This window comes from Crocodylus porosus, unplaced genomic scaffold, assembly GCF_001723895.1.
Source record: "Crocodylus porosus isolate Cpor-Errol unplaced genomic scaffold, CroPor_comp1, whole genome shotgun sequence".
In the NCBI taxonomy this organism is placed as follows: domain Eukaryota; kingdom Metazoa; phylum Chordata; order Crocodylia; family Crocodylidae; genus Crocodylus; species Crocodylus porosus.
The window spans coordinates 16,627,269-16,651,118 of NW_017728949.1; the positions used below are offsets into that span (position 1 = coordinate 16,627,269).

The 23,850-nt window shown below is 39.3% G+C and overlaps 1 protein-coding gene across 5 annotated transcripts in view; it reads left to right on the top strand.

Moving 5' to 3' along the window:
* AGAP1 (ArfGAP with GTPase domain, ankyrin repeat and PH domain 1) overlaps positions 1 to 23,850 on the top strand; it is a 565,886-nt gene that overhangs the window by 256,048 nt on the left and 285,988 nt on the right. For all 5 annotated transcript variants that reach the window (XM_019553775.1, XM_019553777.1, XM_019553779.1 and 2 more), the window contains one exon: positions 19,772 to 19,899. In XM_019553775.1, coding sequence (XP_019409320.1) covers positions 19,772 to 19,899 — 128 coding nt within the window. The remainder of the gene's footprint in view (positions 1 to 19,771; positions 19,900 to 23,850) is intronic.

The window sequence follows — 23,850 nt, forward strand, 5'->3', positions numbered from 1 at the left end:
CTGTTCCAGACCTTGGGGGCTCAGGCAGTAAAGAAATTCTTCCTTATGTCCAGCCTGAAACGGTCTTGTAGTAGTTTATGACCGTTTGATGTCTTGGCAAAACTCAATAAGCGGGTGTCCGCCTGAAATAATTGCCCGTCCCTGAATTAAATTACTCAGTTTTGAAAAAGCGTAATACTGCACAAGGTTTCTTGTTACCTTGAGTATATGTTATGTTTAGTTTTCTTTGAGGTAAAACATTTTGACTGACCTCAGTCTGCTTTCATTTTCGTAATCCTAGCATTTTCTACTTTTTAAAATTAAAACAATCTATATTAGGGAGAAGTGCTAGGTTTTATGTATTGTTCTCACTTGAAAAATATTAGTAGCTGAACTCTTGTTACGGTTTGAGAAGAATTCAAGTGCAAAGATCTTTACCTTAAGTGCAGTGTCAAAAACATTTTTGTCTTCAGAAAATTCTTTCTTCTCACGTGACAGCTTGATAAGTTACAAAGAAAGAATGGGCTCATTTTTTCTCATTTATATTTTAGATGCCACCCGTTACCCAGATTGTATAGCCGATTTATTGGAATACTCACTCACCTTATCTTGGAAAACAATTTGCATCAAGCAGGGGACTAAATGATATGAAATGCTAATCATATTCTTACTTGTGGAACAGATTTAGATTGGCAGTGATTAGAGGGTTTTAACACACAGCCTTATTTTTAACCAGATTTCTATGCTTGGTGACATATGAATTGCCCTAATACTTAGCTTTAATAGCAAGATACTGAAATCTATTTTTTGACTAACATATAAGTGAAAAATGTAATGCACCAAGAAGGTACTGTTTTAATTCACTACTTATGAGTACTTAAAAATGCACTGAGAAAAAGTAGCATTAGAGTTGCAGAGGTCATGACTACTGCAGATCATGAGAAACCCATGTCATACCCTACAGTAGTTGCTTGTTACATTAGTTATCCATAGCTCTGTTGGTTATGAATTACCCTAATAAACTGCTTAGATCCAAGTGCTCAAGTTTAGCAGAATGAGAATTGTTCTTCCTCTGGTACAGTTCATCCGTGAATTTTCTGTAGGATGATACATCTGAAATCCTGTCCCACCTCGCTGTGGTTACTTTGTGCATTTCAAGCATTAGAAATAAAATAGTAGGTGTTTAAAAAAGAATTGTTAGCAGGTCTTTCAGCTGATTATTTTTCTTTTGACTGTTTAAAGAACTTTGTGATTTCTGTGCTTAAAGTAATTGCGGGATAGATTTGCGTTGTATGCGGAATTGACCATAGAATATAGATTTAGTTGTTCAAATCCAGATTGGATTTTTCACTCTGGAAGTTAATATTTAAATCTTTTGGCTATCTGTATAAACCGTTTCTTGATGCTCTGCAATACATTTGTATTTGTATTTGTATCAGAATAGTGGCAGGATCTTTTTATGGATGCAGTGTTATGGTAGAAATGTAACTTTTCACCAATAGAGAGAAGTTGCCCTGTAAGCCAAAAATAAGAAATATATAAATCCATGAAACCCCACACTAGCAAGTGAGCAGTTTTGTCCATAAACCTGCTACTACTCTAGCCATGTCCACCAGTGCAGGTATGTCGGTCACAAATTACATTTCCTTTCATCCTTTTTAGATGTATACAAGCTTGTTGAAGTTAGTAGTGTAGATCTGAACTAAATTAAATGTTTTCAAATGCAGTCCATCATACCTGGAATACAAAGCACATAATCCAAAGATCTTTATCACTAGAAACAGTTACAGTAGCTCTTAGAGTTGAGGTATGCATTACTTACGAGGTGTCCTATTCAAGATTGTTAGCATTTTTCTGCACTCACATGACAGTCCTCCAGGGTATGGCTGGCATCCCATAGGTTGGCAAGACTTCACTTGTGTACAGTTTTGGGATGATATGGACAAATTGGGAATAGCCTACAGGAGAACAACAAAAGTGATTGGAGGATTATAAAACATGGCATGAGGAAATGTTGGTAGAAGTGGAAGAAGAGAAAACAAAGGTTGAATATTTATATATTTGACTGTCCTGAAAATTTTAAATATATAAATATCAAAAAATTATATTTTATATCCAACAAAGGTTGGATTTCATTTTCAAACATGTAAATGGTGTTAAAGGGATGGTGACCAGCTGTTCTCTGCACCTACAAAAATGGGCTTAAATTTGCAGTGAGGGAGATTTAGGTTGGATGGAGGATCTTTTTAACTATGATGGTGGTCAAGTACAGAACAGATGATCTAGAAGAACTATGGAACTTGTCATTGGAAATGTCTAAGTGCAGGTTAGACAAATATTTGTCTTGGATGGTTTAGACACAGACGATCTTGCCTTGAGCCAAGGGGTTGGTTTAGATGTCTTTTTGAAGTCTCTTTGATTCTACATGTGCACTAAATCCACTGAGGAGAATATGCTATTTATTTGACATTTTCTGTTATGCAGTGGCATCACCATTTTTGCACCTGCATGTAAATTTCACCCAATAAAATGCACTCTGGCATAAAAAAAGATGAACTATAATTGAAGACAGAACAGGAAACACTGTTCATTTTCCATTAGTGTCTGAACCACACCAGGGAAGAGAAGTCAGTGCATGAAAATACCATAGTGCCTCAGGAGACGAGAACAACTGACACAGTAGAAGATAGTTTGAAGTGATAGCAAGTACAGTACCTACCTTAAGTAACTTGCGTTGTTCCTGGAACAGGACAAGTCTTTTTTAAGTTTTATATAATGACGGTTGGGGTAATATTGACCTCGAGCAGGCTCATTTTTTGGTAATGGACGAGAGTTCATAGTTTTGGTTTCAGTTACAGCACAGTATAAATGATCCAATCAAGTCATGGTGCATATATTTGAAAAGTTTAACAACCTGTCTTTTTTTCCTACAGCAGGGAAAAACTTACGCAATTAAACACCAAATAGGTAGCATATACAAAATATCACCATTCGGTTGCCTTTCATGAGAAGTGAGAAAATACCTTCTGGTTTGATATTTATATATTTGACTGTCCTGAAAATTTTCTCCATTTCAAAATCAATGTTAGCAGCCTTGACATTGTTCCATTCTGAAGGTAACTGTTTATTACAGTCGGCATTTAAATTCCCAATTAATAGGTGCAATTAAACAATAGCTTCATTTCCAGCAAATTAACAGCCCTAAGAGGTAACTGTGACATAAATGAAGATGAATTTGTTTTAATACAATGAGATAAAAAGAATACAGACAAGCACTGCATCTCTGATTAAAAATTCAATCTCAGTTATATCAGGAGAAACTTGAAAGTTTTCAGTAGACATCTTAGGTAGTGATTAGATTTCATGCAGATGTTCATCTTGGAGACATGGGTGTTGTATAGTGAGAGGAGGCAGCCTACTGTGTATGTTTATGTACAATACACATTCTGTATTTCATATAAAACTTTTTAATACTGAACCCAAGTGTACAAAAGCAAGTAAGATTTAATAAAAGATTTGTAAGTTGACTACATGAAGAAATCACAGATATTTCTGTCCCATGTAGGATGATGCAAGGAAATGAATTCTTCATTTTAGAAAGAATAGATATATTTTAATCAGTACTAACTTAGTATGTTCTATCTTAAAAGCCTTTCCCAACATTATTCAACCTACCCAGTATTTCAATAATGATGTATGAACTATGTTTTTAGAAAAATGGGAAATTGCAACAAATTTAGATTTTGGCTTGCCAAAAATAAAACCCTGAAATACCCAACTCTCAAATATGTTTAGTCTTCCTGCATGGAATTGATGCATAGAGAGGAGGCAGTTCAGAGGGGCAGATCAAACTACTGAGACATGTGTTGGTGGGCACATCTTATGGACAGCAACCTTTTGAAAAGAGATCCAAAAAGCAATTTGAGGGTTACTTGAGTGTGTCAGGGGGATTGCAGACAACACAACTGAAAAGGAATGTATACTACCAGTTCCCCCAGCAACCATATACAGATTTTTCCCAGTTTCTTCTGTGGTGGTGAAGAAATTTTGGGTTTTTTTTTTTCATTTATTGGACACTTTAGAACCAGCAAAATTTATACAGAGATTGAAATTAATGTGATCAGCATAAATAATGCCTAAGATCTGTCCATCTGTGAGCTGTCCAGCGCAGGGTGTCAAGGGCCTGCAGCAAGGCGGTAGCCCTAGACTTCAAGAGGGCCAACTTCAGTGAGTTGAAGAGATTAGTGGGAGAGGCGCTGGGGTTCTCGAGAGCAGGGGAACTCAGTGCCCAAGATGAGTGGTTGTTCCTTAAGGAGAAGATACTCAGGTCCCAAGGGGTGACCATCCTAACAAGAAGCAAGGGGGGCAGGAGTGCCCGTAAGCCCCCCTGGCTCACCAGGGGTGTATGTGAATGCCTGATTGCCAAAAGGCAGCGTACAACCAGTGGAAGGGGGGTGCTATCTCCAAAGAGGAGTATACGTCCTCTACTCGGGCCTGTAGGGGGGCTGTCAGGAAAGCTAAGGCAGACATAGAGCTAGGACTTGCGTCCAAACTCAAAGTGTTATCTTTTTGTTATAAAAGTCCTTTTTCAAATATATAGGGAGGATGAAGAAAGCACTGGGAAATGTGCCCCTGCAAGATCCTTTGGGCAATCTAGTGGTTGCGCCAGAGGAGAAAACAGACCTCTTTAACCAATTCTTCACCTCCGGTTTCTTGGGCAGGGATCAGGACTCCCCCACCATGATGCAAGATGGACTCGAGGGGAATACCTCCAGACCTCTGGTTGGGGAGGACTGGGTTAGAGAGCTTCTGGAGGGGCTAGACATGTTCAAATCAGCGGGTCCAGATGCTCTCCACCCCAGGGTGTTAAGGGAGCTAGTAGGTGTTATTGCAGGGCCCTTGGCACGGCTTTATGAGTGCTCGTGGTGCTCAGGCCAGGTGCCAGATGATTGGAAGATAGCCAACGTGCTCCCCATCTTTAAAAAAGGGAGGAGGGAGGACCTGGTGACCGTCTATAAACTCACTAGGGGGGACCAGAAGGGTTTGGGAGAGATTTTGTTTCCCCTAGCACCCCCTGGCATAACAAGGAATAACCGCCACAAATTGTTGGAGAGTAGGTTTAGATTAGACATCCGTAAGAACTACTTCACAGGGTAGCTAGGATCTGGAACCAACTTCCAAGGGAAGTGGTGCTGGCTTCTACCCTGGGGGTCTTTAAGAAGAGGCTTGATGCCTATGTGGCTGGAGTCATTTGAGCCCAGTTTTTCTCGTGCCCAAGCAGGGGGTCGGACTTAAAGATCTACAAGGTCCCTTCTGACCCTACTGTGATTCTATGATTCTGTCCAATTTGTGGGCCACAGGGTACTTGGAGCTCTGGCCAGGTAAATTTGCAGCTCACAGGCTCCTTTTTGGGCAGTATTCTTTCCACTACTTTGGATGCTGCTGCCACCATGGTCTCCAGGGGCCAGATCAGCATGGCTCATCATGGGACCTGGGAACCCCTGACTCAAGGTGGCCTTGGTTCCCATACATTGTGTCATAGTAGAGGCACAATGGCCTCTGTTTTCTACAAGATTGGACATCCCTTTGTATGAATAAATCATAATGGATGTTTTAACTGTTATCCTTACATTGACCAAGAAAAATGTTTCTTGATGTGTTGCCATGTGGACAAATCATGTAGATTGGTAGTTATGCCCTTTCTTTGCTTGCCTTTGGATAAGTGCTGCAGAGGAGTGAGGAAGGGAAACTCTAAACACAAAACATGAGTCTTTGTACCTTGTATGTGTAGCCTATATTCAGGGGTGAATGTTGTTTAATAGAGTCATCTAAGTTCAGTGAATAACTATAATGTAGCCAAATAAAAAAGCCTGTATTAGGCTTTCATCTTCTAGCCTAGAATGATTTTGTTTGACACCTTAAAGTGATTATCTACATATCTCTATGTTTTGGTAGTGCTGAAATGATATTGTAGTTGTGATGGTCTAAGAAATATGTGAGAGGTGTGAGTTTTTGTGAGTAATATCTTTTATTGGGCAAGCTGCATAGTTGATCTAAAAATCTATCCTAACCATGAAGTCGGTCCAATAAAAGATTTCACCTACAGAAAATTTTCCCTATCTACATATCTGTAATAAATGGCATGTAGCTATTTTGGTTACTTTGCTAACCTTGATGCCTTGGTTACTTACCCATAAAGTTCACCAGCTACACGTAGCTCCTAAGAAAAAAAAGTTCTCTTTTGACCTGAAATGATAGTTTTCACCATAAATACAACAGAAAGCCTGAGTGAAATTCCCTTTAACTAATTATTGTGATGTGTTTACATTATTTACTGGTTGCAAATGTCAAAAATAGCCTTCATCACAAAACTTTTTTTTCTCCCCATCCAATTCAGTAACCAAGGTACTTTTAGAGTTTCTTTTCCTTTGAAATAATTTTGAGTTACTTTTTCTTCTTTATATCCCCTCCCAATTTCTAGAATGCAACACTGGATGGCTTACTTGCATATAATTTAATTTAAATTGATTTTACATTCTATATAACAGCTTGTGCCTGGATGCCACACATGCTTGAAACAGGAGCATGGTCTTGTTTAAAAGCATAGCATGAAAGCAGTTTGGCCTCAGAATTGACTTGCATTTGAAATGGCATGCAGAGCAATTTTAGGAGGGGATGTTTATGTTAATGTTCCCTTTTCACAAACATTTTAGTTTTAGTGCCAATTCTTATAGTTATTACTGCTGTGCTCATAATGTGTAATTGCAGAATAAATTTATTTTTTATTGAACATTTATTTATTGTAAATATGGAATATTGAACTAAAATACAGTTGCAATAAAGATGTTAACCAGCCATATATCCCCAGTTCTAGCAGGATATTGTATGTAATGGCCACTCAGGAGAGGAAGTTAACAAATAGTCATCAGCAGGGCCTGTTGGCATGATGAAGAAAGGCAATTATGATGTAAGAATGTACCTATGTATCATTTTTCTAAATCTACTAGATCATAATTTTGCTGCTGTTTTTCTAATTCTGGCTACTTAATTTCCATGCATGGTTTCCCCCTTTTATGTAGCTCAGTTGAATAATTTCAATATAGGAGCTTCTATAGGGGTTAATTCATAATATAAGTTAACTCACTGGTATAATTTGTGACCTTCCCTTTAGTCCAGGGGTTGCCATCCGGGGGCACACATACCCCTGGGCATACTTGGGAAGGCCCCAAGTGGTATCCGACAGTGGCACAGAGAAGTGGTGGTGCTTCCGGTTTTGCTGCCGGTGCTTCTGGTTTCACCACTGCATGCAGCCCCACCACCCCCTAATCGTTGACCGGTCAGGGGACTCCCTGCTTCTCGACTGACCTGCTGGGGGTACACCAAAAAAAGGTTGAAAATTTCTGCATTAGTCCATTACTTGGATACTGTTTTCTATTTCATAGCTTTTTTTCTTCCATCACCAAAAATGTATTGCTTTCAGTCAGGGCAAGGGCACTAGTTTTAGTGATCTGTAAAATATTAGTATTGTTGGTAATTGAAATAAGGCTGAAAATTGGAATTGTGGAATAATTTATGAATGAAATTGGCACTTGCTGTTTGAAATGTTTCAAATTAAGCCATTTGGAAAGGTTTTTCTGTGGTTCTACTTGGAATATCCTGAAATATTTTAAAGAATATCTATGTATAATGGGTGGGAAATAAACCTGTGGCTGTACCAAACTGAGAACTTTGAATTGATTTAGGCTGAAGAGAGGTGTTCAGGAAGGTCATCAGTTGAAGACATAAGAAAAGGAAAGGGTAACAAATTTTCTGAAGTTTCTCAGACTCATTGCCCAGCTTGCAAATCTAAGCACTAAACAAGCATTTTCATTTGTATCTGGGATGCTAAAAGTCTCGTCTGAAACTAAACCAGGCCTGCTTTAGAACTGTTGCCATAAAAATTGAGGATCAGACCTCTTGTAACTATCAGGATAATCTTAAATTTCTCTCTTAAAATTACCACCAAGCCTTTCTAATAGCCGGATGCTCTGTAACTTTTTCCTTTGCATAGACCCAACACAATGCATGTGGTGTTCAGTTAGCTGCAAGGATCTCACATCATGCCACCTGCAATGAGGGCAGATGACAGCATTGCGCCTTGTTTTCTAGGTGGTGATCTTCTATTATCAAAGCATCGAAATCAGCAGTTCTTATAAACGGTGTTCACTCTTGCAAGTTTGAGCACAGAACTGGAGTTTGTCATGGAACTGAGAAAGAACTTAATCGTCTTTTAGATAATTGGCCACTTATGTCAGCAGGAGCTCTGGGGCTTCTGCAAGGCAGTTTTTTTCCCTCATTTTTAAATTCTTGGCATTAAGTTTATTGAAACTGACTATGTGCATAGACGTTTTATTAGACATAATTTAGGAAATGATCTGCCTGATTTTTAAGATGTTGGTAGTGTTACTAGCAATTTAAAAGGATGGCTTCTGACTGCAGAAGCTATTCCTTCCTGACAAGTACCTGGAGATAGTATGCAGTAGAAAAACTTTTTTGTTCTGTCATGCAAACCATTAGGGATTGAATTGAGCTCAGTGCTTATAAATCCAAGTATTGACTGTTAAGATAAGCAAGTGACCTTGATTACTAACCTAGTGTGCATTTCTAAAACCATTCTTAGCAAAATTAACAAAATTGAAATTCCTCTTGTTGGTTCTCAAGTCCCATAAATATGTAAAACTTGTATCCTTAAAAAAAAAGAATGGTGTTGGATTGGCCAAGGGACTTTACATGTCAGTATGTTTTTTTCCTGTTATTTCAAAATTGATGTGTAGAATGTGCTATGGAAAATTTAATAATTGCATTTTGGGTTAAATAGCTATGTTGTTTTCACATAAATGATTACCCAGGATCTAGGGTTTTTTGGGTTTTTTTTACAGGTTTTGGGTATAGGTAGAAATTTGATTATTCCAAACTAGACAAGACTTCATTTCACTAGTGTTTTGTGCAGTTCAGATTTATCTTTGTACTCTTGGCTGGGGACAGACCTTACATATAAGCTGGTTTAAATGATCAGAAACTGGTTTAAACCTGTAACAGAACAGATGTTCAGTGCACATAAACCACTTTGAAAATGGATGAAACCAGTTTGCGATAACCCTGTATGAATGTAGTATCGGACTTAACTGATTTGGGTGAAACAGGATTATGCAATGTTTGTCCCAGACCCCTTGCTGATTTAAATTAAATCAGACTCCCCCAGCATCCTGGCATGCTCTCTGGGGCTCTCTGCTCCACAGCAGGGATGACCCCTCCCCTCTTCTCCCTGGCTGCAGCTGCAGAGTCTGTGGGCTGCTCCCCCTCACCCCTTCATCACTCCCCGCTAAACAGGAATTCCCCGCTCCTGTCTGCCTTGTAGAGAGGTGTCTCGCATTAGCTAGCAGATGGCATACTGATTATGGTTTGTGCTGAATCAACAGGCAGAATCAATGTCCCTCTTCCTGGTAATGTCTCTCTCCTGTTTTCTTAATGGGTTGATAAACACTGTGTTAGGGGTGATAACCACTGTTATCAATTCCCTGCTGGGCTAATCAGAATATCTTGCCAGGGTCTGGCCACTGCCCCCCTCCCCCCACCAGCTCAGTAATGTGGAAGGAAGGGAGGGCTGCTCTAGCGCCCCCCCGAGCTTCTAGCCTGAGCCACTGCAGGCATGTGCCTGCATTTCTGGGATGTCTGTGCAGGTAGAAAGTGATTTAGCCTAGCCAGGTTAGACTAACCTGCAAAGATTGTATCAATTCAGGCTCAGACTTTAAATATCTGTCCCTAGCCTTTGAGACTAAAAAGGTGGAGCTAGATTACTGTTTTGAATGAAGCTGTTCTGATTATCTTGAGAGATGGATCTAGGTCTAAGAAGTTTAAAACTTCACGAGAAGCTAACACACGAACAGCTTTTTGAAACATTAAAGACAGCTCCGTCAGTCCTGTTACTCTGGCAACACAGTATTTCTAATCTTGATTAGCTCAAAAATTGAGCACAGTAAGGACTTGTTCATTATGGAGGCATAGTTCTTGTTTTTGGCGAGAGGTGGTGACCTGATATACCTCTTTAACTTTAATTCAGATCTCTGGTACTCAGCTAACCTTCTTTTCTTACATCTACATCCTGGAGTAGAGCAGTGGTGCTTTATTTTGCTTTTGAAACTCAAGTAACCTCTTTCTTCAAAAATGCTTAGCTGTTTTATGGGCATTACATACTAATTATCATACAAATTCATAATTTTCCCTTAATTGATCAAGTATTTCAAATTATTAAGACACTCCAGTTTTAAGTTAAGCCTTTAAATGAATGGAGTGCATTCTTATGTAGGTTAGAAATTTACACAATTTCACCTTTTAGAAGATATTATTCACACACATTCCTTGCTCAGATTGTGCATCCCAGGCATGTTTAGGAGAGAGTATAAAATATGTATGACAGCAGATGATAGTGATGCTGTAAAGTTTTAGAGATTGATACATTTCTCTAAATTTTAGTTTTTAATTATCCACAACTATCAAAAATTCTCTTTTATTCCTAAAATTAAAATATGGTCCAAGTCAAAATTCAGTTAAATCACTGGGTCCTTTTGTCTGAGCTTCATACTCAATAGGTAGTTGGTGGGTGTGAACGTGAAAATATGTGTTCCACTTTATTTTTTTCCAATATTGACATGCAGCTTCTTCCCAGTGAAGCATGATCACTCAAGAAAATTGAAATTAAATACAATGAAATCTGGTTAGTTTGTCACTGTAAGGGGGTTGGTGGTGATGACTAATTATCCATGAGTGACTAATTATTAGTAGTTAGTCATTTTCAACTTTTCATGGGATGAATTTTGTATGTCATATTGAAACAAAGTGAACAGTGATTTTTTTTGGCATTTAATATGAGGAAAAAAGTTATTACAGAAAATCAAAGCATAAACTATATGTGCTCTGGCTCACTATATGAGAAGCATATAATCATAGAGGTAAATGCTTGATGTACTATTGCTATTAAAAATATTCAAGGTGCTTGTAATTTAGAATGAGGGAAAAGAGTAGTCAGAGAAATTTTGCATGTACTCATCACCAGAATAGAAGCCAAATTTTCAGAGTTAGATCATCTGTTCTTGTGGGTCAATAGAAGCTGATGAGTATCCAGTGCTTTGCACGCACACAATATATATTATATATAGATGTGTACACACATTATAAAAATATGTGTGTGTGCATGCACACACACATTAATAAAAGTGGTTTCTTGAGTGTTTATATGGTGTAATTTCTCATTTAAAAGGCTGCAGAGGCTTTGGGTTGGTCTAGTAGAATATAGGAGGAAATTAGGAGAGACAGCCAGTTCAGAAGGGATTTCAGTAAGGGGCACATTTTTTCTGCCTTTGGCAAATACTAATACTAAATTAGTCTATGTTAAAAATATATAGTTGCGAACTTGTGAAAGAAAAACTGTTTTTCTAAACGGTCAGTTTGCTTTGCAGTTATATATACTTCGAAGTTTGAGTAAATACTCTAACTACTTTGAGATCTCAGCCTTTTTTTTTTGGCTGCATGTAAAGTGTAGTGTTGCTAGAAATGAGTTTTGTTGTTTTTAAATTTGTTTATTTAATCTTTATCTGGATTTTAAACCTTTAGAAGCTTTGGACCTTTAACCAGGGCAAAAGTTTTATGAGTTGCCTGAATTGGGACGTAGCGTTCAGAAGTGAAGCAACCCAAGCAGTGTTTTTAGGCTATGGGTGCTGCTACACAGAAGGTGCATCTACACATGTGCTTTATTGTGGAGTTGACTAATTAGCTCCTCAGTAAAGCGTCACTGTCTACATGTGTGCCCATATTAAGGCACAATAAATTAATTAATTCTGACATAGGATAGTAGTGTCTGGGGTAAGTACTATCCTATGGTGGAGTAGTTTACGCTGCCTAGTAGTTTACAGTACACATGTAAAAGGTGACCGGGGCTGGGGCTGGCACAAGGCTGCTAAAGTGTGATGACTGCCTGCTGCCTAGCCCTGCACTGTAGTACCCCGGTACCCCAGCCAGCCCCTCCACCACCTGATGCTGCCATTTGGAGCCCGGGGCTGACCCTACCCTTCCCCTCCTCCCAGGCTCCCTCCTAGCCTGGAGGGGCTGCTCTGTTCTGGCTTGAATTGCTATGATCCTGGGTGCACATGTAAATTCTGCTCCTGGGAGCAGCTGACTGGTGCAAACTGCATTGAAGTTTATTACATTGGGGTAATTGTACCTGTAGATGCAGCCAGAGTGTAGTCCCCACCTAAGAAATAAGTTTAAAGATGTTGATATGGAAATATCAGTGTGAAACAAACATGGATATTATCCAGTCAGACAGCTTTGAAATAAGGTAAGAGAAACTTCCCTCTTGCACAACTTCCTCTTGTGTATTAGAACTTATGTTTTAAATGGTGCTTATGAAATAAAACTTTCTTATTTTTTGCAAAGAAACTTTCTTCAGAGAAACTGTTAAATACAGGTCACAGCAGAACATTTTAAATCCCAGCTCCATGTTCTGACACCGATTCAGAGCAGATAAAGGAAAGCAAATATAAGAACACACTTCAGAAAAACTAACTTATATTAGGAAGTCTGTAATAAATGTTCAGGAAGGCGAGGACTTTTAGAACTTTGAAAGTCCAGAAAAGGTCCCCCCCGTTCCCCCCCCCCTGGCTTTCTGAGTCTTGTGTATTCTTTTTAACTTAAAACATCTAGCTTTCTAAGAAGAAAACTGATTCCTTTGTGTCTAGCTGCTATGTAAGTGAAAGATTGTGGATATGTGCACGAGCACATAAGAAGAACTAGAAAAATAGTTCTGTAACCACTTTTTTTCCACTCTGCCCTAGTGGCATCAGTCTTCAGTTCTTAAATGTAAAAGTACTTCAGTGTATGGGCTTTATTGATCATTGAAAGGAAAATAGGTATGATATTATATAACATTACTATCAGCAAATGGTTATTGGTTCATAGTTAGCAGTGTATAAACATCCAGAATAAAATATTTCTTTATGATAATTTTAAATGAGTCGAGCAATTTGTTTATTGGTTTGTTTTGTTTGTTGGGGGGGGTTGTCATTTTCTTCACTGTTAGCTTGGGAAAAAAAAGTACAAGGCAAAACTTGTTATATGGGAGTGAAAGTTCATGGTACTGATTAGATACAAGTGCAAAGTTAAAGGATAAAGCAAATATTTGCCATTGCTATTAATGTGTTAAGTGAAGAAATTTTTCCAGAAAGGTGGCTTTCATTTATCTGTGTGACTTTCAATTCAGTTTTGGTCTTAATTTAAGCCTTTATCATGTGTGATGAAGACAAATCCTTTGCAAATGTTAAAGTCTGACCTTAGCTTTGCTCACTTACCTTCCCATAATGATTTTAAAAATATTTTAATATATGGCTTCTAGGACCCTAGATCAATAAACCAATGGTTCTGGAATGACAGAGTGTTACGATATTCCTCTGTAATTTAAGCATGATTAGCTGATGAAGGTTATGATCAATATGCTAGGGGAAGATAAATTAATTGATAACATCCTTTCAGGATGATAAGAGGCCTATTGGAGGTGGGATGTAACTAATGAAGCTGCTGCTTCATATATATGAGCCATTTTTTATATCATGTATTCTCACTAAATCACGGTTATGCCATCATTCATTTATATGAAAAACATAAGCTGCAAACCAGTTCCTCATTAAAATTACATTCATTTGAAAAGAAATAGTATGCAAATACAGCTAAACAATATCTGTCTGTTATGATGTATTCTAGAAAAATAATCTCATTTGCATAAATAACTTTTTATCCTATCTGATCAAGACAGCCTGAATAATCTTAAATTTAATTACTGCAAGTTTCTGTTTTATTTCTTAGACCAACAGTGGTTGTAGTAATTTTCCTTAAATGATACCTACTGATGTTGGCAGAACTAACAACTGCAAATTCATTTGTCAGTTCTTTTCTAGAACTCCTGCAGTGTAATGGCCATGTTCATACAAGAAGCTTCCTGTTTGCCTTAGCATATGGTGAGCCTTCAGAAATGTGCAAAATGGGTATAGTATTTGAAAAAGAATTTTTGAACAAACAAGCAACCCTTAGACTGAGTTTGTTGTATCCATGTGTAACAGAGAATTTAAAGTAAAATCAGAATCCTAAATACAGAAATGAATTTAATTAAGTGAGGAAAGGCAAACATTCCACAGTTGTATGTTCCACAGTTTGAAGTTTTACCTAAATGGGAACTTGTAATATTATGTGGCTTGTTATAACAACCCTTACCTCTGCTCCTGTATTCCTGTTTTATATTGGTCCATAGGTCAGTTATGTTACTTATATTCTCCATTTGGCATTATATATAATTGGTAGGTGCTAAGGATTCATTACCATGGGTGGATCATGAAAACTTTAAAGCCATCTCAAATGCTGTGCCACCTGCAGCCAATACTCCATTTCCCCTCCTTTTGTTTCCCTTCCAGATGGACCAGGACAAACCAAAGTCCAACACTTTCCTGTCTTAATTAATACTCACTCTGGTGAAGGGACAACAACACAATCCCATCCCCATCTTCCTGTGTAGTCCAGATATAATATATTTTCCTAACTCATTGTTCAGTTATGAGGTAGAAAAATATTGTCTCTAATGTAGGGATGGGAAAACCCACTGTTTTGTTAATACTCACGGAGTTGCAGATTTTGAGGTAAATCTATTGAATAATGGAGGAGAAAAAGGAATCTGCATGTTTTTGGATGTAGTATATTTTCATTTTCACTTACTGGTTTGTAAAGCCATCACAAGAAAGTACTGATGTGTGTATCCTTGTTTAGAATACACTTGCATGTATGTGGGCTATACATATACTTAGGTCCCTGAAGTGAGGGTTGAATTTACTTTAAAATGTATACTTTTCTCCGTAATGGTTGATTTCCATATTTTAAAACATGTACACTTTCTAGCTAACAGTTCATGGTGCACGTAATAACAACTTGAGCTCTCAATGAATAAAACTCCTTGTCTGTTTTTCTGCTTCAACTGTTTTCTTCTCTCCTAGTGTCTTTGTTACCCTTTTGTTGTTGCTCAGCATTGTTCCCCATTTCCCACCTCCTGCTGCCTAGCACTGTCTTGTGGAGTTTTTTTCCCTTGGTTTGTTATGCCTGCATACCATAAGCACCTGTCAGCTCTTGTGAGTTAGATAGTTGTATGACGGCCAACTCATGCAGTTTTTTCTAAATAGTATGTTTGATTAGCTGTTACAGTAAAAGTTAGTAATAACTAACTTTATGTGAACTTGGCATAATCAAGCTATTTAGCTTGTGACACATTATTTTACTGTGAAATTATTAATTAAAATGCTGTACTGGCCCTCTTCAGAGTTACAGAGGAAGACGCTGAGTTTTGAAACTGGAGTTTTTAATTATAAAATTATTACTGGCTGGATCTATATTCAAGCTAATTTTAATGTTACTGGACTCAGTGTAACAGATCTTGTTCTTTTAAATGTTACAGAAAAAAATGTCAGTCTCTGGAACAAATCTCTCAAATTTCCAGCCATTCTAGTGTTCCAGAGCACAGTAAAGGAAGACTACAGTTAACTGTTATTTGTCAGCTTTCAGAATTAACTTGACATTTCTTGCCTAAAAAATTATTGGTTTGTGACTCTGGTAAGAAGGATCGCTGTGTTAGAGATTTGTGGTTAGTGTTTGTCCATGTCAGTCCTTTATCTCAGGTTCCTAAATCTCATAGTAGTAGAAATGACTACCTTCATTAGAGGTTGGAGGCAGGTAAACACCATATGTATTTGAGCTGGATGCATGATTGTGGTAGGAGCCTGGAAGCTAAGAGCTAGCAGGTGGCAGATGTGGCTGGGGGCATTCAGAAGCCACATGACCCAAAAGGTGGCTGAGCTTAGAAAGGTTATAAACCAGGATGAGGCAAAATACGGCCCAGGAGCTGGATCTAGCTTGCCAGGTGATTCCGTCTGGCCCGGGGGGGGGGTCTGCATAAGCTGAAAGAATTATTATGGGTCCTAACCCACCCCTCTAAAAGCCAGCACCTCCATGCTGCCACCACAGCATGGGACTCAGATGGGAGTGTGGAAATGCACACTCGGGCCAGGCCAGGCTCGTCCTGCTCACTGCCACCATGTGAAGCCAGGGACTTGGGTGGGAGTATTGTAGGGCCGGACAGGGCTAGCCCCACTCGTTGCCACCACATGTGGCTTGAGGACTGTCACACTCTGGGAAATCCAAAGCCTGGGCCCACACACATGCACACATACCCTCCCATGCACCCCACCCCCACTATACCCATACACATACCCACACCCTCCCACACACCCCTACCTCCACACTCCCTGGAGCCACCCCTATGCTCCCCACTCTTCCCCTGAAGACCCCTCCCACCATATCCACACCCCACACGCACCCCACCACATACATACACACACACACTCTTCAACCATGCACACATATGTCCTCTTACCCCCCACCATACACAGTATGTGTAAGACTGTATTTTGAGCTGTTATGCAATTGCCTTTGTATACATTATGAAAACACACATAAATCAGGACAATTTTCAAAAAAAAAATGTTATAGTAGATGGTTAATTTTCTTAGTACATGATTTGTTTTTCTTACAGTTCCAGGATGCCCCCCCCGCCCCCCCCCCCAAAAAAGGAGTACTTGTGGGGCAAGAGGAGGTGGGAAAGGTCGGGGGTTAGAGGCAGGAATTCTGGTTCCAAGATGGTGATTGGGGGTGGGGCTACCATTGCAGCCTTCAACGGCTCACCAAACCTCGTTAAATAGCCCTCCAGCTGAAATAATTGCCCAGGCCCTGAGCTGGGTAGGAAGTAGGGCCCTGGAGGCCACTGCGGAAACATTGCCTAGGCCAGATGGCTGTAGCTCCTGAATGCTAGTGTGGAGAGTACAGCCTGTGGCAGTCTGGAGGTTTGGGGAAGGGACTAGAGGGTTTGAGAGCCCAGAGAAGGGCTACGAGCGGGACCAGAGGGTCTGAGAACCCACAAGGTGCTCAGGTAGGGGCTGGGTGCCCAAAGCCTGAGAGGGACAGAGTATGTGACTCCAGGTAGGAAGGCTACACTTGGGAGTAGCTGAGAGAGAGGCAAAGTGCTTGGGAAAAGCAGGTCAATTGAAATTAACGGTTGTGAGTGATGATACCTGTGAGGCTTGAGGCATGATCTAGGGATGCATGGAGACATGCAATTAGCCCTTAAGGCAAAGTCAAGCTTGGGAAGCCCTGGGGCAGCTTCCCATTTTCTGAAAATGAATTACCAACAAGGCATGGCAGGTGAGAAAAGGGGAGTTTTGCCTGAGAGCAGTGAGGCTGGGGGCTAAGAGGGTACTCTAGGGACAGTACAGCCACCCATGGAGCAAGGACCCTGTTATAGTGATATTCTTAATGAAGGATAATTTAGCTTTCTATTATGGGACAGCACTTGAATGAGTGCTTTTGAAATGCCCTTAGAAAAGGGTTACAAATAAACTGCTACGTGTAAGGAAACCATCCAACAGAAGACATTATTATAGTACAGTGTTATTTCTGCAAAGTTAAGTTATGGATATTTAACACTGAAAGAAATATCATATTCCATGAAAGTAAATACATTCTTGTCTGACCTCATGAAAAAACATTCCCTCTTACTAAGCCTGTCCACTAGTTTATGCTAATTCCCTATGGAAAAAGTGCATCTCTGTGTGTGTTAGAGGGAGAGAAGGAGGTGGTGTTCTAAATTTTGGTTTCTAGCCACTGGTAGTGGCTTAACTGCGATGGGTTAAGAATCCTCATTTTTTGCAAGTGAGAGATAGCTATATACTTTGCTTATCTATACTTGTATAGGAAATGCCCATATTCAGCATCTTTGTAAATTAGGGCACTGCAGTTGGTCTTTTTACTTTTTTTGGATTAATGCTAAGAGAAGCGAAGCAGATGGGTAAAAAATAAAGGGAGCCAAAATATTAAATATAAATAAAATAGATGCTTGCATCCCCTTGTTATATAAGCTGTGAATAGAATTGTCACAAAAATATTTAACCATTGCAGCTTGTAGAGGAGGGGTAGAGTTCAGCATTGCTATGATTTGAGGCAGAAAGTTTTGAGACCCACAAGCATGGCTTCCTCCCATCGTGTCACTGGATTTTCTTATACTAGAGGCATAAAGAGGTTTCCAGTTATTTACTAAGTCTCTAACGGAAGCAAAAAAGAATCATTTTTAAATTGTGTTCACTTCATTTGAGATGAACCTCATGCCATTCTTTCCTTGCTGTGCTGTACAAGCTATATATTTACCTTTTTTCACAACTGTCATGGATCATGTCTCTTTTGGGGGAAATCTCTACCTCAGGATCCCCCAAGGAAACAGCCTTAGCTGGTCCCCCTCTTCTGAGAGTACCCCTGGAAGTCAGCCCTGGCATGGTTTCATGAAAGGCAAGCCTTTGACTTTGAGAACCTAGCTTTTCTCAGTCCCTAGCTTCCAGCCATACGTAGGATCCCTGCCTCCAAGAACCCCTCATTTGTTCAGCTCCTGGAAAGACGGGGTGTTTTCTTCAGGGGCAGTAGGAGGGGTAGGGTCAGAGTGCCAAAGTCCCAAATGGCAGTTCACATTCTGTATTGTGCCACTGCCATTCCCTCTGTCTTTCCTTGGACTCCACTCTGTCCTCCTTAGGACTGCTCTTTTTCTGCTCCCTAGTTCTCTTGGGCTAGGAACAGACATTCAAAAAGCCCAAGGCAGAATCAATCTAACTTGCACAGTTTTCTGTAAGTGGCATAGTTTAGATTGGTAGTGAACAGAACACACTTTTGTCCTTCGGTGGGAGGGGCAGGGGTGCAAATATTAGACCAGGCTCCACCATTCTTAAACCAGTCTACATGTGTCATACTCCTGTTCTATTACAGGTATAGACCAGTTTCTGATTACTTATACTGATTAAAGTGTAATGTCTGTATCTGACCTTAAAGCAGGGGTGGACAAACTACAGGCTACAGGCCGGATTCAGCCCACCAGGTGACTGGATCCAGGTTGTGCCTGCACCTGCAGCACTCTGCAAAGAGAAAACCTGGATCCCTGATCATAACAAAACCCCAGATGTATTGAAAGCTATATAATATAAGCATTTATTCTTCACTTTCCAGCTTCAAACAAAATATTCCCTGTACAGAACAAGAAAAGGTTAGAGTACTGACAAGACAAACTTTCTCATGCAACAGTCCCATTTTAAACTAGCAAAAAAATAGGTCCTGAGTATATGGCATACAAGATAATGTTTATAGAGTAAGCATCTTTTGCATTTGAGTTTTCATAATTTTTCAACATTTCTCCAGAATTCTCTCTTTCGAGTTGCATGAAAAAATAATCCATGGCCATTGAGTAGTATTGCACCCATGGGTCACCTCCTTTTCCTAGCTCAAAGCACCATTTTTACACTGATGTTTTTATTGGTACAGGCACTGTTGAAGTACTCAATATTGTCAGTAATGGGTCTAATGTAAACGTGTTACTTGTGGGAGGATGTCTTTTAAATGACCATCGGCTAAAGTAAATCCAAATGAATATATATAAATACAGTGATGAGCGCACCACAGAAAAGCAAAATTACCATATCAACCAACTTAGATTTTTGTGAAATAAAACTTAAAATTTAGGAGTCAAGTTTTGGTAGCTGAGACTTTCCTATGTCTTGTCTATGTTCTGTACACTTTAGAACTGTGATAGTTTGAAGTCTGTACGTCTTCATTTACATGCATATCTCTTATTTTTCAGTTGCCCAGAAGATTGTAGCAACAAGGAAGAAACAACAGCTTTCAATAGGACCCTGCAAATCTTTACCAAACTCTCCGAGTCACTCATCTGTGTGTTCTGCCCAGGTTTCTGCTGTACATATCAGCCAGGTACAGAATAGAATGTTTGCCTTTAAAAGAATATGATCAAATATTAGTTTATTTAAAGCCATTATCTTTTGCTGCTTGGTCAGCAGTTTGCTTTCTTTAAAAGCTAACTGTGGTCTCTAATATCTAGCAGTACGTTTGTAATTGGTTTTAAAACAATCCTTGGTCATGCTGGTTATATTCCACAGCCTGCTGCTCTGAGCAGAGAAATTATTACAGTAGTAAGATTTGCTGTACAGCTTTGTTAATTAGCTTACAGGGGTTTAGTCATTGGCCTGGTTTAATTGTACGCTGAACAGTAGTTGGTATATCTCGATAGTTAGCACACTTGCAACTTATATTTGGTAACACCATTCAGTTTTAATTGTCCATCACCCTTTTACTCAGTTGAAACCATATACCTTCAGTGACATAAAGAGGCATGTTTTGCTAAATTATTTACATAGCAGCAAATTCTTTTACAGCCAGCAAATACTCAGTAGAAGAAAAACTGCTCCTGTCCAAGTGGAAGTATATTACTGATTTCCCTTAAACATTTTTAATGTACACAGTCCTGGCAGCTACATAAAAATAAGAGAATTTTAATCCCATACTTGTATAGTACTAGTATTTGCCCCATATTTAAATTTAACATTTGGGGGAAAAGTTGTTATACTATTTGCAAAATATGATCCATAAAATCTTGGCACCTATTACAGGAGTAGAGCTAAGGCATTACTTGTATTTAGGCTAACTTTTTGTTTTCTGTGTAATAATAAATGCAAAAATGTGCAAGGTGACTTTTGCTTTGGTAATCTTTTATTGAAACCTACTGCTTGATTTAAGTATATGCTTTCCTATGGTGCATTGGAGGGTGGTAACACATATTAAATACAAATGCAAAATTGTGCAAAATCTTTCAGATACATAGGGTGGGTGTATATGAAACGAGGGTCATGTGTACACGGCACTTTAAAGCTTTTGCACTGCTTCAGTGGTGTCAGTGTTTCCATGCCTCGGCAGCATATTGTGCATTAATTCCATTCACTGTAGGAAATTTGGCGGCGTAATGCACCTTAAATGGTTTGGGGCGCAGCAAACTAAAACTCCGAGGAGTTTTAGTTTGCTGCCCTTACAGCCATGGAGCAAAGCACTGGGCTCCGTGCAACAACATGGCTATGCAGGCAGCCTGGGAAGGCAGACTCCGCCAAAAAGTAGTGGTGAGCCTAAGCCTGTCTGCCTGTCTAAGCTGTTTGGGGACCGAGTGCTTCTGTCCATGCCTCAGTGTCCCCCAGGACCGCCCAAGCTGGGGGCTGCCTGTAGGAGGGCTGTCACTGCTGTAGAGGGAGGTACCATGCCCTCCACAGCCAAGGGACTGCTTCGCCCGCCAGCAGCTCACCCTCCCCTTCCTGCCACCAGAGAGGCAGGGAAGTGGGTGTGTGTATGACACGGGGGTTTAATCAGCCCTAAATTGAAGGAATGTTTTTAAAAACCCACCGCTTCAATTTAGATCCTCCATTTTGTCTACACATGCCCATAAACTGAATTATCAATATAAACTGAGAAAAGTGAAGGCTACTTTTGTTTTATTTTACTGTATCTGGGATTTTGTGCAGTCTCATTACAGATGAACCATAACAAAGGGCAGCACACATGATTGTGGTAGGTTGCCATTTTCAAGGACTATAAAATCATTTTGTTGCAATATTTAGGCATATTGGAAGTAACTTTAATGATCACTGCCTTTGTCTGCTTAAAACAGCACCATCTTATCTGAAGAAATAAAAATAAGGGAAATAGACGTTAAAACATTTAATAACATTATGGACTATTTAGTAACACTGTACTTACCAGATTTTTGTAGCTGTGGGATTATTATTAGTTTATTGCTAAATCTTTGAAGTGCCAGAAAAATATTAGTTCTCAAGATATTGCTGTTACTTTATCTGCACTATCATATGTATCATTCTTGTATGATTTTATGGACTGGCTTTTGTAGCACTGATTTGGAAATGTTGTGACCTGCAACTGTTTATTTTTTCCATGACTTCCCTCAAGCACTCTTCAACCAGATACCTCTGTTTATGGGCTTTTCTGACTGACATTGGAAGCCTTTAATTTCTCCTCCTAGATCAGTGATGCCCATCAGTTCATGGATATCTGTTGAAGCTTTTGACAAAACCGTCCATCAGATTCTCTTAATAAAATGTTATAACAAAATATCATATTCCTTTGTTGCTACACCAGCTCTGCTTTAGCCAGGACTCTTTTCAGGCTGTCTTGATTTTCGTAGGGGTACCACATACCCATTTTCAGGACTTTGGGATAAGTGTACGTTCCCTTCCTTCCTCCTCTTCCATCTCCCATCTTTGGGGAAAGAAAGGATAAAAATTTTTTTTGCCAAAGGGGTAGTGTAGCATGCAAGCTATAAATCATAAAAGTTGAAAAAAATACTTGGACCTTTGTGAAGGGAATTTTTCAACTTGAATTCATTTGTTGTTCATCTGGGAAACCTTAGGAGTAGTCTTACTCGGTACCTGGCTCAAATCCTTTTCTTAAATAGGTTTACTTTATCCTTAAACTATATTCTGGGTTGTTCAGTGAGGGTGTGGCAGTAAGGAAGTATGTCTTTTCCTTGAATACTCTGGATGCATAGTATAAAATAACTGTTAAAACTTGTGGGAGTGGGTATTTCAGGCTATAACTAATTCTTCTGAGGTCCCTTCCAGCTCTAATGTCTATGAAATCTTCAGAGTTGAAGTGCAATATATTTAGTCAATAGTCTGATGAAAAAGAGTGGGCCATCAAGTTTTCTGTGAAGAAATGGTAGAATTGTACAATGTGTATACACAAGCCTTTCAAGTGTGGGAGCATGCTTAGGCCACAAGGGATTTCTTCTGGGACATTTATCTGACAAATAAGGAAAATGTTATAATGAAGCGGAATTAGCTAGGAACATAGGCCAGGAAGGGACCTCCTAGACTATTGAGTCCATTTTTTAGCCAGTCCTTGTTGTTGTTCTCTAAGAGCATGACTTTGCACTTCAGATAACTTCAGATACTTCACAAAATTTACATAAGCCTCCTAATATATAGTTCTTTTCAAGTTGGCCGTACCCCTTACATTAATGTCCAGGTTGCTAACAGAAATGTTTAACATGATAGTTCCCGAAGACTGATCCCTGAAGAACACTGCTGGTAACTGCTCTCTCATCTGATCAAACTCATGGTTCAGCATAACCCATTATAATCTCCCTTTGAGAAATCTCTTCATCTGTCTCATCATTGTATTATTGATCCCTGTCCTTTCCAGTTTGGTTAATAATTCCCCGTGAGGCCACAGTGTCAAGGATGCAAGGATATTTTTTCAGTGATACCTTTTATTGAACCAACTGCATGGTTGGGATAAAGTTAGATAAGCCTTCAAATGCAAGGCATTCTTCATCATGTCTTCTGAGGAAAGTAAGTATAGAAATTGAAGAACTCTGGGTAGAGCTGTGATATTGGAGGGGAGCAATTTCCAGGGGCAGCAGAGAAACAATTAGCAGAAGAAAAGAAGCTTGGTTACTAGGAGATCAAGATCTATTAAAGAGAGGTTCATCATCACCTATAATGTGTAGGAAGAATTTCAGGAATCAGGTATCTTAGTGCGTCATAAAATCAATATTGGTGTTCAGTCCTTGTTTCCTACTGTCCATCCAGCTTATGAATATTTGTTCCCAAGCTCACAATGTAAAGATGTTTGTTAGATTCCCCTTGAGCCTAAGGATAGTGCGGTCTGAAAGGGAGGGAGTGGTTGTTCTGTTAAAAAAAAAATGTGCTGCTACTGAAGTATGTATGTCTCTGTCCTTTATATTTTTTCTGTGGGAGTTCAGTCTGGTACATAGTTGCTGTCTAGTTTCACCCATGTAGTTGCCATGTGAGCATTTGGTGTATTAGATCACATTTCGGGAAAGGCATGTGTAGGATCCATTGA